Genomic DNA, 15,505 nt, shown 5'->3' on the forward strand with positions numbered 1-15,505 from the left:
GTGTCTCCTGTGTTCAGAACTTACTCCATATAAACGCAAACCTGTAAAAGCAGTTGAGAGCAGCAACATCATCACGTCACACAGCCTCACATGGCACACCAAAGAGAAGCAGCTCCAGCCACCACATTAGGGGGTGAGTTAATTGTTTGACCAAATATAACAGAAAACATTTCAAATTGATAATTTTTTGACGGTCCACAAATGAAAGTATAAATATCCAAATGGCCCCAGCAGAAAGAAGGTCCCCTACCCCTGCTCTAAAGAGAGCACAGTTAAAAAGCAATGAGACAGGACTCTAGACAAACACATAGTGTGTTGCTAATATAATCATAGATTCATCTATATTCTAAGAAGTAATTGCACTTACACAGTGAATGTAGATAAAGAACATTACTTTTCAATTTATTTTACACAGAATAATATTTTGTCTTTGGGAAAAGAAACCAAGCACTGTCAATTACTCAAGTGTCAAGTAGAGTAGATTCAAAACTAAGGCTATGTGCACACGTTGTAGTTTTGACTGTGGAATTTTCTGTGCAGATTCTGCATTTCTTGGCAGAAAACACAGGTCAGAATCTGCGCCTTTTTTTAGGTATGTGCACATGTTGAAGATTTTTGTGCTGATTTCTTAATTTTTTTACACCTGCAGATTTCTATTATGGAATAGGTGCAGAAACACAGCAGTTCTGCACAAAGAATTGACATGTTCCTTTTTTGAATCTGTTGCGTTTTCCGTGCAGATTTTTCTGAACCATTAGCACAGCATTTTTTTTCCATTGATTTACACATTGATCACTTGCAGATCTACAGCGTTTCTGCGCAGAAAAAAAAAAGCTGCAGATCTGCAGAAAATCTGTAACGTGTGCACATACCCTAATAGAGCTTACGACTCACCGCCATCATGTCATCATTTTGAAGATGTAGTGTAGTGTCAATTTGGTTACAACTTTACATCTTACATGGATTGAGCATATAGTTATCAAAATGTGAAAGGGAACCAGTCACCAGAGAGAACGCTTTTAACCTGCAGATATGGGGTTAATCTGCAGGTTAACAGCATTATGATGCTGTCCGGCTCCTGCACGCAGCCAAATGCAGTGGGGAGAAAATGATATTTATTCTCCCCGCTAGCATTCGGTATTCAGTCACAGAGGCGGGGCGACGCTGGTTCAGTCACCGCACTTGAGTATACAAAGCTCTGAGTATACAGAGCGGCCGCTGAAGTGCCCCTAGCCCTGACTGACAGCGGTGACAACCAACGTCACCCCTGCCCCCGAATACCAAATGCTGGCAGGGAGAATGAAGATCATTTTCTCCTCGCTGCATTTGGTTATGTGCAAGTACGGGACAGCATCATAACACTGTTAGCCTGCAGTTTAACCCCATATCTGCAGGTAAACAGAATCATTCCTGGTGACAGGTTCCCTTTAAGTCTATGGCATACTTGATTTGCATCTTGCAATATGGAACTAGCACATGGAATCTTTACTAATGACGTTACAAAGAATCACCTCTCCAATAAAATACAACTTTCTAGTACCTACCTTCATTGACTTCTTTAACTGTTTTGCATCAAACACAGCGGGAGGCAATATGAGAGACACCATAAGATGTTCAAAGTTTCCCGAAAGATCACCTTTCAAGTCATCCTTCAGGTCCTAATTGTGAAAAATTCAATGAGTTATTAACCACAGCTTAGATCAGTTATACAATTATACACAATTATATACATGGCAGGATCGGCACCTGGATTTTCGGTTGCATATTTTGTACAGGCCAGAGATGCTAATGTTTTGCCAGTAAAAAAGGTCAGCAATTCACTGTGAATCCATATTTCTTTTGCTGCGCTTTTTTTTTTTTAAGCTGAAAAACCTGAACCTGCAATACATTGCTTGCGCTGTCAAAGCCTCAAAAATGTAGAAACTTAACGGCTATAACGGCTTTCAGTATTGTCCTAGACTTTCTTCCTTCTTATGGCACATTGTGAAGTCTTCTCTCAATACACTGCATAGTAGGATTGGATTTTCACAATATATCAACTAAAGTTGGAAAAAACCTGCTTGCACTGCGGGCAGTATAATTGACAAAATACTGTAATTTTTCTTAAATTAAAGAAGCACTCCTCTCATCAAAATTTTTATCCTCTTAATATATTGCAATCATCATCTTATATACAATGGTGGATGTGTCCTTTCTGAAGCCGGGATGGGTGGAACCTGTGAAGTGACGCCCGAGTAAGCGCATAAAAGCGCCATTTTATTGAAGACACTGTGTGAACTTTGCCTCAAAACAAAATGGCTCGGGATATCGCAGGATGCGCCAGCGTCTACTCCGACACCATTTTACTGAAGAATTGTACTTAATTGCAGAATCCCTATAGTTGGCGTGTGCACACTGCTATGTTAACGACGCAGTACATTACTTGAATAAAATGGTGCATACCGCAATATCTGGCTGCCGTTTTATTGAAGATACTGTATAAGCTTACCAATAAAAATGCTTGCCACCCGGGCATAGAATGGGTTCAATAGCTAGAATTATATAGCACTATGTACTTACAATTGCTCATTTTGCCTGTCTACCCATTTAATTCTTCTCTTTTCCATTAGGTCTATGACATCAAGTGATTAAAAGCAGACTAGCCAAATCCTTCTAAGCTCTATGTAGAAACAGGAGGTCAATTTTCACTGCATGACTCAGGTCACTGCAAAAAAGTCAATGGTGGGGGGGAGGAGCTGAGTCAGGAGTTGAAGAGGGGAATGATAAATGCAGGGATAAGACACTTCTCTTTTCTCTGGTTTATGTAGAAACAGAAATAATTAGCTTGATAGAAAAGCAAAATGAGCAATTGTAAGTACACAGTACTATATACGGTAATATGATGACTGCAATATATTAGGAGGATAAAAACTTTGATGGGACAGCTTCTTTAAAGGCAACCATACAAATGATGTACAGTTATTCCTCCTGATCCACACCCCCTCCATTACCTCTACACATGCATGCTTTTATCCTCAACAGGAAAAGGGAAATAAGACACTGCCCGTATTTTAAAAGTTGAAATCCAGCAGCCTTATCCTTTTTCTCAGCTAACTTATGACTTTTGGGGAAGAGTAGTGACACATTAGAACACACAACATTAGATGGTCAGCTAGTCTCCCTAAATAAAAGCATGAATATTTACGTCGGTCCCAGGAAAGTATATTATCCTTGGATACATTTTAAAAAAAATAAAAAACATTACCTTTCCACATGCTGCCAAGTATTCTTTTGCAATAAGCTGCCTTTGTGAGCTAGACCTCTGTGTAAGGATATTGATTAAGGAATCTTCATCAGTCCCTAGTAAAAACAAAAAAGGTACAAGTTATCTACTACTATCATCTACTAGTAAAGTGAAGCCGCTTATGGCCACTTAGTATTCTGAACACAAGCCATCCACTCCAAAATATTGGCATTTGCTTTGAAACATTGGGTGAGATTTATTAAAGGGACTCTGTCACCTGAATTTGGCGGGACTGGTTTTGGGTCATATGGGCGGAGTTTTCGGGTGTTTGATTGACCCTTTCCTTACCCGCTGGCTGCATGCTGGCTGCAATATTGGATTGAAGTTCATTCTATGTCCTCCATAGTACACGCCTGCGCAAAGCAATCTTGCCTTGTGCAGGCGTGTACTACGGAGGACATAGAATGAACTTCAATCCAATATTGCAGCCAGCGGATAAGGAAAGGGTCAATCAAACACCCGAAAACTCCGCCCATATGACCCAAAACCAGTCCCGCCAAATTCAGGTGACAGGTTCCCTTTAAGATAGACATGAGGAATTCTGAAGCATTTTGCACCCAACTCCACCCCTAACAAGCCCACCCTCCAAAAAAACTAACCGTTTTTAACCCCTTCATGATTTTCCGTTTTTCTCTCCCCTCCATCCCAGAGCCATAACTTTTTTATTTTTCCATCAATTTGGCCATGTGAGGGCTTATTTATTGCGAAACAAGTTGTAATTTTGAACGACATCATTGGTTTTAGCATGTCGTGTACTAGAAAACGGGAAAAAAATTCCAAGTGCGGTGAAATTGCAAAAAAAAGTGCAGTCCCACACTTGTTTTTTGTTTGGCTTTTTGCTGGGTTCGCTAAATGCTAAAACTGACCTGCCATTATGATTCTCCAGGTCATTATGAGTTCATAGACACCCAACATGACTAGGTTATTTTTTATCTAAGATGTGAAAAAAAATTCCAAACTTTGCAAAAAAAAAAAATAAAAAAAATTGCGCCATATTCCGATACCGGTAGCGTCTCCATTTTTCACGATCTGGGGTCGGTTGAGGGCTTATTTTTTGCGCGCTGAGCTGGAGTTTTTAATGATAGCATTTTGGCGCAGATACGTTCTTTTGATCGCCCATTATTCACACAAAAACAGCAATATATAATAGTTTAACTATCACATGATCCTACCAAAATCTTGAGAACATAGCATAAGCAGGAATTAAAACATAACTTTTAATGTATAACCAAATAAAGGAATATATTAAATAAACTGTCACCCCAAAAAAAGTGTATCGATAAAAAAGTAACACTGGGTATACCCTGTCAGGGGACGTACCATACAAAATTTAGTACTTATTCAAAATTTTTGTGCAGACGCTGGCAGTGGTCCAGTGTCCTATTACTCAACCCAAGGTACCTGATTAAATGGTGATAATGCCTGTAGAAGAAGCATTTATCAAGTGCAAATACAGATAAACAGATAGCCTTGGTTGCATAAAGGTACCGTCACATCTAGCGACACTGCAGCGATCTAGACAACGATCCCGATCGCTGCAGCGTCGCTGTATGGTCGCTGGAGAGCTGTCACACAGACAGCTCTCTAGCGACCAACTTTGCGAAGTCCCCTGGTAACCAGGGTAAACATCGGGTTACTAAGCGCAGGGCCACGCTTAGTAACCCGATGTTTACCCTGGTTACCAGCGTAAACGTTAAAAAAAAAAAAAAAAAAAAAACACTACATACTTACATTCCGGTGTCTGTCCCCCGGCGCTGTGCTTCTCTGCACTGACTGAGCGCCAGCCGGAAAGCACACATTATTTTGATCGCCCGTTATTGCATTTTAATGCAATGTCACGGCGACCAAAAAAACAATTTTGGCGTTTTGATTTTTTTCTCACTACGCCATTTAGCGGTCAGGTTAATCCTTTGTTTTTATTGATAGATCGGGCGATTCTGAACGCGGCGATACCAAATATGTGTATGTTTGATTTTTTTTTTTAATTGTTTTATTTTGATTGGGGCGAAAGGGGGGTAATTTGAACTTTTATATATTTTTTATTTGTTTTATATTTTTAAACACTTTTTTTAAAAATTTTGGCATGCTTCAATAGTTCAATAGCCTCCATAGGAGGCTAGAAGCATGCACTACACGATCGCCTCTGCTACATAGAGGTGAAGTACAGATCACCTCTATGTAGCAGAAATGCAGGTGTACTTTGAACGCCGACCAGAGGGTGGCGCTCAAAGCAATCGGCCATCAACAACCATAGAGGTCTCAAGGAGACCTCTGGTTGTTATAGCAATGCACCGATGATCCCCGATCATGTGACGGAGGTCAGCGGCGCGAGCACTTCCGGCCACGCAGCCGGGAGCGCTAGTTAAATGCCACTGTCAGCGCTTGACAGCGGCATTTAACTAGTTAATGGGCGCGGGCGGATCGCGATTCCGCTCGCGCTCATTGCGCGCACATGTCAGCTGTACAAAACAGCTGACATGTCGCGGCTTTGAGGTGGGCTCACCGCCGGAGCCCACCTCAAAGCAGGGGATCTGCCAGCTGACGTACTATTCCGTCAGCTGGCAGAAAGGGGTTAAAGTAGAAAAAGATACGCCAAAGTACTTCCTTCAAGAAAACAATCAAACACCATGCCCCATAGTATGCTCAAATTACCTGTCCAGTATCTTTTCACATATTTAGAGACGCCATAAACCTACGTGAATCCACGAGGCTAGTGACTTCCTGTAACAGAAAGTTAGCGTCGCCATAGCAACGAGACGCAATTAAAGACAATACCTAAAAAAAAAGAATCCACAGTCTCTGGGAGGCTTTGCCAGTGGGCAATAGCTGCTGAAAAATATCAGATAGACACCGCAGACACCTTCTCTGTGCAGCTTTACTTACTAAAATGTGCCGCCAGTTCATAGTGGGAACACGCAATCAGTTTGTATGATTAGATACTGCGTCATAAGTCACAGAGGGAGCCCACATCCATGTAGATGGATGCCATAATGTCACGGGATGGCGGTATACAGCAGAACAGATGTTATTGATACATGAGGGCATACAGTGGACACAAAATGCCTCTATGTCTACACTAGGAATATGTCCTATGCACTTAGTCGCACACAAGGATGTCAGCGTTCATCAATGACGGTTAGCCCAATAAGCTAATGAAACAGCCCCACCGATAGGTACAATTACCCAGTGTTATGGGGTAACTGCTTGCAACTACTGCTCATACACACAAATAATAGCTGTACCTGCAACAGCCCATAAAAGCTGAGTAAAATTAAATGCACAGTGTTATATGGGAATGCTCCGAGTCAAATGAGATGCACAGTGTTAAATAGAACAGAACAGATGTCACTGATGCATGAGGGCATACAGTGGACAAAAATTGCCTGTATGTCTACTTTAGAAATATGTCATATGCGCTTAGTCGCACACAAGGATGTCAGCGTTCATCAAAGACGGTTAGACTTATAAGCTAATAAAACAGCCCCACTGATAGTTACAATTGCCCAATGTTACGGGGTAACTGCTTGCAACTACTGCTCATGCACACACAGGTATACCCAGCAGTAATTTTTTATCGATACACTTTTTTTTGGGTGACAGTTTATTTAACCCCTTCCCGACCCATGACGCCACGTAGGCGTCATGAAAGTCGGTGCCAATCCGACCCATGACGCCTATGTGGCGTATGGAAAGATCGCGTCCCTGCAGGCCGGGTGAAAGGGTTAACTCCCATTTCACCCGATCTGCAGGGACAGGGGGAGTGGTAGTTTAGCCCAGAGGGGGTGGCTTCACCCCCTTGTGGCTACGATCGCTCTGATTGGCAGTTTCACTTTCAACAGCCAATCAGAGCGATTTGTAATATTTCACCTATTATAACGGGTGAAATATTACAATCCAGCCATGGCCGATGCTGCAATATCATCGGCCATGGCTGGAAACACTAATGTGCCCCCACCCCACCGATCGCCCCCCCAGCCCCCCGATCTGTCCGGTACACTGCTCCGGCTCCCCTCCGTCCTGTGCTCCGCTCCCCCCCGTGCTCCAATCACCCCCCCCGTGCTCCAATCACCCCCCCTGCATTCCGATCCCCCCCCCCCCGTGCTCCGTTCCACCCCCCTGTGCTCCGTTCCAGCCCCCCCGTGCTCCGTTCCACGCCCCCCGTGCTCCGTTCCACGCCTGCCGCGCTCCGATTCCCCCCCCCCCCCCCCGTGCTCCGATCTCCCACCCCATCATACTTACCGATCCTGCCGGGGTCCCGTCCGTCTTCTCCCTGGGCGCCGCCATCTTCCAAAATGGCGGGCGCATGCGCAGTGCGCCCGCCGAATCTGCCGGCCGGCAGATTCGTTCCAAAGTGCATTTTGATCACTGAGATATAATCTATCTCAGTGATCAAAATAAAAAAAATAATAAATGACCCCCTCCCTTTGTCACCCCCATAGGTAGGGACAATAAAAAAATTAAGAAATTTTTTTTTTCCACTAATGTTAGAATAGGGTTAGGGGTAGGGTTAGGGTTAGGGCTAGGGTTAGGGGTAGGGTTAGGGATAGGGTTAGGGATAGGGTTAGGGATAGGGTTAGGGATAGGGTTAGGGATAGGGTTAGGGATAGGGTTAGGGATAGGGTTAGGGATAGGGTTTCGGTATGTGCACACGTATTCTGGTCCTCTGCGGATTTTTCCGCTGCGGTTTTACAATTGCGATTTTCTTTTGAGCAGTTGTAAAACCGCTGCGGAATCCGCACAAAGTGACACGCTGCGGAATGTAAACCGCTGCGTTTCCGTGCAGTTTTTCCGCAGCATGTGTACAGCGATTTTTGTTTCCCATAGGTTTACATTGAACTGTAAACTCATGGGAAACTGCTGCGGATCTGCAGCGTTTTCCGCAGTGTGCACATACCTTTAGAATTAGGCTATGTGCACACTGTGCGGATTTGGCTGCGGATTGGCCGCTGCGGATTCGCAGCAGTATTCCATCAGGTTTACAGTACCATGTAAACATATGAAAAACCAAATCCGCTGTGCCCATGGTGCAGAAAATACCGCGCGGAAACGCTGCGTTGTATTTTCCGCAGCATGTCAATTCTTTGTGCGGATTCCGCAGCGTTTTACACCTGTTCCTCAATAGGAATCCGCAGGTGAAATCCGCACAAAAAACACTGGAAATCCGCGGAAAATCCGCAGGTAAAACGCAGTGCCTTTTACCCGCGGATTTTTCAAAAATGGTGCGGAAATATCTCACACGAATCCGCAACGTGGGCACATAGCCTTAGGGTTAGGGTTGGAATTAGGGTTGTGGTTAGGGTTGTGATTAGGGTTATGGCTACAGTTGGGATTAGGGTTAGGGGTGTGGGGGGGGTTAGTGTTGGAGGTAGAATTGAGGAGTTACCACTGTTTAGGCACATCAGGGGTCTCCAAACGCAACATGGCGCCACCATTGATTCCAGCCAATCTTGTATTCAAAAAGTCAAATGGTGCTCCCTCACTTCCGAGCCCTGACGTGTGCCCAAACAGTGGTTTACCCCCACATATGGGGTATCAGTGTACTCAGGATAAACTGCGCAACAATTACTGGGGACCAATTTCTCCTGTTACCCTTGTGAATCTAAAAAAATGCTTGCTAAAACAATTTTTGAGGAAAGAAAAATGATTTTTCATTTTCACGGCTCTGCGTTGTAAACGTCTGTGAAGCACTTGGGGGTTCAAAGTGCTCACCACATATCTAGATAAGTTCCTTGGGGGGTCTAGTTTCTAAAATGGGGTCACTTGTGGGGGGTTTCTACTGTTTAGGCACACCAGGGGCTCTGCAAACGCAACGTGACGCCCGCAGACCATTCCATCAAAGTCTGCATTTCAAAACGTCACTACTTCACTTCCGAGCCCCAACGTGTGCCCAAACAGTGGTTTACCCCCACATATGGGGTATCACCGTACTCAAGAGAAACTGGACAACAAATTTCTCCTGTTACCCTTGGGAAAATTAAAAAATTGCAGGCTAAAAGATCATTTTTGAGAAAATAATTTTTTTATTTTTATTTTCATGGCTCTGCGTTATAAACTTCTGTGAAGCACTTGGGGGTTCAAAGTGCTCACCACACATCTAGATTAGTTCCTTTGGGGGTCTAGTTTCCAAAATGGGGTCATTTCTGGGGGATCTCCAATGTTTAGGCACACAGGGGCTCTCCAAACGTGACATGGTGTCCGCTAATGATTGGAGCTAATTTTCCATTTAAAAAGCCAAATGGCGTGCCATCCCTTCCGAGCCCTGCCGTGCGCCCAAACAGTGGTTTACCCCCACATATGGGGTATCAGCGTACTCAGGACAAATTGGACAACAATATTTGGGGTCCAATTTCTCCTATTATCCTTGGCAAAATAGGAAATTCCAGGCTAAAAAATCATTTTTGAGGAAAGAAAAATTATTTTTTATTTTCATGGCTCTGCGTTATAAACTTCTGTGAAGCACCTGGGGGTTTAAAGTGCTCAATATGCATCTAGATAAGTTCCTTGGGGGGTCTAGTTTCCAAAATGGGGTCACTTGTGGGGGAGCTCCAATGCATAGGCACACAGGGGCTCTCCAAACGCGACATGGTGTCCGCTAACAATTGGAGCTAATTTTCCATTCAAAAAGTCAAATGGCGCGCCTTCCCTTCCGAGCCCTGCCGAGTGCCCAAACAGTGGTTTACCCCCACATATGAGGTATCGGCGTACTCGGGAGAAATTGCCCAACAAATTTTATGATCCATTTTATCCTACTGCCCATGTGAAAATGAAAAAATTGAGGCGAAAATAATTTTTTTGTGAAAAAAAAGTACTTTTTCATTTTACGGATCAATTTGTGAAGCACCTGGGGGTTCAAAGTGCTCACTATGCATCTAGATAAGTTCCTTGGGGCGTCTAGTTTCCAAAATGGGGTCACTTGTGGGGGAGCTCCAATTTTTAGGCACACGGGTGCTCTCCAAACGTGACATGGTGTCTGCTAAAGAGTGGAGCCAATTTTTGATTCAAAAAGTCAAATGGCGCTCCTTCCCTTCCAAGCCCTGCCGTGCGCCCAAACAGTGGTTTACCCCCACATATGAGGTATCAGCGTACTCAGGACAAATTGGACAACAACTTTCGTGGTTCAGTTTCTCCTTTTACCATTGGGAAAATAAAAAAATTGTTGTTAAAAGATAATTTTTGTGACTAAAAAGTTAAATGTTCATTTTTTCCTTCCATGTTGCTTCTGCTGCTGTGAAGCACCTGAAGGGTTAATAAACTTCTTGAATGTGGTTTTGAGTACCTTGAGGGGTGCAGTTTTTAAAATCGTGTCACTTTTGGGCATTTTCAGCCACATAGACCCCTCAAACTGACTTCAAATGTGAGGTGGTCCCTAAAAAAAATGGTTTTGTAAATTTCGTTGTAAAAATGACAAATCGCTGGTCAAATTTTAACCCTTATAACTTCCTAACAAAAAAAAAATTTTGTTTCCAAAATTGTGCTGATGTAAAGTAAACATGTGGGAAATGTTATTTATTAACTATTTTGTGTCACATATCTCTCTGGTTTAACAGAATAAAAATTAAAAATGTGAAAATTGTGAAATTTTCAAAATTTTCGCCAAATTTCCGTTTTTATCACAAATAAACGCATAATTTATTGACCTAAATTTACCACTAACATGAAGCCCAATATGTCACGAAAAAACAATCTCAGAACCGCTAGGATCCGTTGAAGCGTTCCTGAGTTATTACCTCATAAAGGGACACTGGTCAGAATTGCAAAAAACGGCAAGGTCTTTAAGGTCAAAATAGGCCGGGTCATGAAGGGGTTAATATATCCCTTTATTTGATCGCCGATTACTGCATTTTAATGCAATGTTGTGGTGACCAAAAAAACGTAATTCTGGCGTTTTGAATTTTTTTCTTGCTACGCTGTTTAGCGATCAGGTTAATGTTTTTTTTCATTGATAGATCGGGCGATTCTGAACGCCGCGATACCAAATATGTGTAGGTTTGATTTTTTTTTTATTGATTTATTTTGAATGGGGCGAAAGGGGGGTGATTTAAACTTTTATATTTTTTTTTTCCTCACATTTTCTAGGAGGCTAGAAGCTGGCACAACTCGATCACCTTTGCTACATAGCAGCGATCATCAGATCGCTGCTATGCAGCAGAAATGCAGGTGTGCTATGAGCGCCGACCATAGGGTAGCGCTCACAGCTACCGGGGATCAGTAACCATAGAGGTCTCAAGGACCTCTATGGTTACTATACAGAAGCATCGCTGACCCCCGATCATGTGATGGGTGGGGGTCAGCGATGCGCTCATTTCCGGCCGCACGGCCGGAAGCGCCGGTTAACCCCTTAGCGACCGCCGATACGCCTTTTAACGGCGGCCGCTAAGGGTACTTAAACCACAGCGCCGTTAATTAACGGCGCTGTGGAAAAAGTCAATAGCGCCCCCCAGAGGCCGATTTTCTCCGGGGTCTCGGCTGCCGGGGGTAGCCGAGACCCCAGAGAACATGATTCGGGGTTTTTTTAACCCACCCCGCATTTGCGATCGCCGGTAATTAAACGTTTACCGGCGATCGCAAAAAAAAAAAACGCGATCTCTTTTTAATTTCTCTGTCCTCCGATGTAATCGCACATCGGAGGACAGAGAAAAGGGGTCCCAGGTGGCCCCCCAATACTCACCTAGCTCCCCCGATGCTCCTCGTGTCTCCCGGTGGGCACCGCCATCTTCAAAATGGCGGGCGCATGCGCAGTGCGCCCGCTGGCCGGCACCGGGAGAATCTTTGGGGTCTCGGCTGCCGGGGGTAGCAGAGACCCCAAAGAGCATGATTGGGGTCGGTTTTACCGACCCCTGTTTTGCGATCGCCGGTAATTAACTGTTTACCAGCGACCGCAAAAAAAAAAAAAAAAAGTTAAGTGCAATTCTCTGTCCTCTGATGTGATCGCACATCAGAGGACAGAGAAATAGGGGGATTCGGGGACCCTACAATACTCACCTGTGTCCCTGGATCCTCTTGCTGCTCCTCCTGGCCGCCGGCAGAAGAACATGGCGGACGCATGCCCAGTGCGCCCGCCATCTGTCTCCATCTACCGGCCGGCAGGAGAACAGCAGTTGGGGCTAAAATTAGGGTTAGGGGTAGGGTTAGGTTAGGGTTAGGGGTAGGGTTAGGTTAGGGGTAGGGTTAGGGTTAGGGGTAGGGTTGGGGCTAAATTTAGGGTTAGGGTTGGGGCTAAATTTAGGGTTAGGCTTCTTTCACACTTACGTCGGTACGGGGCCGTCGCAATGCGTCGGCCCGACATACCGACGCACGTTGTGAAAATTGTGCACAACGTGGGCAGCAGCTGTAGTTTTTCAACGCATCCGCTGCCCAATCTATGTCCTGGGGAGGAGGGGGCGGAGTTACGGCCACGCATGCGCGGTCAGAAATGGCGGATGCGACGTACAAAAAAATGTTTCATTGAACTTTTTTTGTGCCGACGGTCCGCCAAAACACAACTGATCCAGTGCACGACGGACGCGACGTGTGGCCATCCGTCACGATCCGTCGGCAATACAAGTCTATGGGCAAAAAACGCATCCTGCGGGCACATTTGCAGGATCCGTTTCTTGTCCAAAACGACGGATTGCGACGGAATGCCAAATGACGCAAGTGTGAAAGTAGCCTTAGGGCTAGGGTTAGGGTTGGGGCTAAAGTTAGGGCTAGGGTTGGGGCTAAAGTTAGGGTTAGAGCTGGGATTAGGGTTAGGGTTTGGATTAGGGTTGGTATTAGGGTTAGGGTTGGCATTAGGGTTAAGGTTAGGGTTGTGATTAGGGGTGTATTGGGATTAGGGTTAGGTTTGAGGTTAGGGTTGAGATTAGGATTAGGGGTGTGTTGGATTTAGGGTTTTGATTAGGGTTATGGTTAGGGTTGACATTAGGGTTGTTTTGGGGTAAGGGTTGTGATTATGGTTAGGGTTAGTGATTAGGATTATGGATCAGGTTGGGATTAGGGTTAGGGGTGTGTTGGGGTTAGGGTTGGAGCTAGAATTGGGGGGTTTCCACTGTTTAGGTACATCAGGGGGTCTCCAAACACGACAGCCAATTTTGCGCTCAAAAAGTCAAATTGTGCTCCCTCCCTTCTGAGCTCTGCCGTGCGCCCAAACAGTGGGTTACCCCCACATATGGGGCATCAGCGTACTCTGGATAAATTGGACAACAACTTCTGGGGTCCAATTTCTCTTGTTACCCTTGTGAAAATAAAAACTTGGGGGCTAAAAAAATCTTTTTTGTGGAAAAAATTTTTTTTTTTTATTTTCACGGCTCTGCATTATAAACTTCTGTGAAGCACTTGGGCATTCAAGGTTCTCACCACACATCTAGATAAGTTCCATGGGGGTCTAGTTTCCAAAATGGTGTCACTTGTGGGGAGTTTCCACTATTTAGGCACATCAGGGGCTCTCCAAACGCGACATGGCGTCCGATCTCAATTCCAGCCAATTCTACATTGAAAAAGTAAAACGGCACTCTTTCTCTTCCAAGCTCTGCGGTGCGCCCAAACAGTGGTTTAACCCCACATATTGGGTATCGACGTACTCAGGAGAAATTGCACAACAACTTTAGTGGTCTAATTTCTCCTGTTACCCTTGTGAAAATAAAAATTTGTGGGCAAAAAGATCATTTTTGTAGAAAAAAATGCAATTTTTTTTTTTCACGGCTCTACGTTATAAACTTCTGTGAAGCACATGGGGGTTCAAAGTGCTCGCCACACATCTAGATAAGTTCCTTAAGGGGTCTAGTTTCCAAAATGGTGTCACTTGTGGGGGGTTTCCACTGTTTAGGCACATCAGGGGCTCTCCAAACGCGACATGGCGTCCGATCTCAATTCCAGCCAATTCTACATTGAAAAAGTAAAACGGCGCTCCTTCACTTCTAAGTTCTGCGGTGCGCCCAAAAAGTGGTTTACCCCCACATATGGAGTATTGGCGTATTCAGGAGAAATTGCATAACAAAATTTATGGTTACATTTCTGTTTTTACACATGTGAAAATAAAAAAAATGGTTCTGGATTAAGATGTTTGCAAAAAAAAGTTAAATGTTCATTTTTTCCTTCCACATTGTTTCAGTTCCTGTGAAGCACGTAAAGGGTTAATAAAATTCTTGAATGTGGTTTTGAGAACCTTGAGGGGTGTAGTTTTTAGAATGGTGTCACACTTCGTTATTTTCTATCATATAGACCCCTCAAAATGACTTCAAATGTGATGTGGTCCCTAAAAAAAAATGGTGTTGTAAAAGTGAGAAATTGCTGGTCAACTTTTAACCCTTATAACTCCCTAACATAAAAAAATTTTGTTTCCAAAAATGTGCTGATGTAAAGTAGACATGTGGGAAATGTTATTTATTAACTATTTTTCGTGACATATCTCTCTGATTTAAGGGCATAAAAATACAAAGTTTGAAAATTGCAAAAATTTAAAAATTTTCGCCATATTTCCGTTTTTTTTCATAAATAATCGCAAGTAATATCGAAGAAATGTTACCACTAACATGAAGTACAATATGTCACGAAAAAACAATCTCAGAATCAGCGGGATCCGTTGAAGCGTTCCAGAGTTATAACCTCATAAAGTGACAGTGGTCAGAATTGCAAAAATTGGCTCGGTCATTAAGTACCAAATTGGCTCTGTCACTAAGGGGTTAAATGGCGCCGTCAGTGTTTGACAGCGGCATTTAACTAGTTAATAGCGGCGGGTGGATCGCGATTTCATCTGTTTCATCTATTGCGGGCACATGTCGGCTGTTCAAAACAGCTGACACGTCCCGGGCTTTGATAGTTTTTTTTTTTTTTTTAGGCACTCTGTGGTGTGTTCTGCGTCTGAAGGAAAAAAAGAACTTTTAATTTTGAACAATGTGTCAAAATTGTGATCGAAACGTGTGCCACAGTTTGGGCAGGAAATAAAACTGAACAGAAGCTGTATAAACCACAAGGATATATCTGGTGCATTTTAGTACTGGGGCCTGCGCCCTCCTTACTGCCAAGTATTAGGGCTTAATCACTCCTTGAACTGAAGGAAGGTGCCGGTCAGGCCTGTACATCGTGATAGCGTGAAAAAGTTCTACATTGCCATCTGTACGATGTGCACAGGCAGCTCCATGTACCACACCGTGGCTTTTCTTATGGCACTGAATGGCTGGAAGACTTAATCAGAAAGATCAACTTTCTTGTTCTTGTATCCCAGGACACAGTCTGGTTTGGTGA

At 43.9% G+C, this 15,505-nt stretch overlaps 1 protein-coding gene across 1 annotated transcript in view; it reads right to left on the reverse strand.

Annotated features, from left to right (window-relative positions):
• The window catches only part of ANXA3 (annexin A3), a 131,886-nt gene that overhangs the window by 40,610 nt on the left and 75,771 nt on the right, over positions 1-15,505 (reverse strand). The window contains exons 4-5 of the mRNA XM_069743197.1: positions 3,245-3,339; positions 1,545-1,658 (exon numbers count right to left, since the gene is read on the reverse strand). Of these exons, the coding sequence (XP_069599298.1) occupies positions 1,545-1,658; positions 3,245-3,339 (209 nt within the window). The remainder of the gene's footprint in view (positions 1-1,544; positions 1,659-3,244; positions 3,340-15,505) is intronic.

Source organism: Ranitomeya imitator, chromosome 1 (assembly GCF_032444005.1).
Source record: "Ranitomeya imitator isolate aRanImi1 chromosome 1, aRanImi1.pri, whole genome shotgun sequence".
NCBI lineage: Eukaryota > Metazoa > Chordata > Amphibia > Anura > Dendrobatidae > Ranitomeya > Ranitomeya imitator.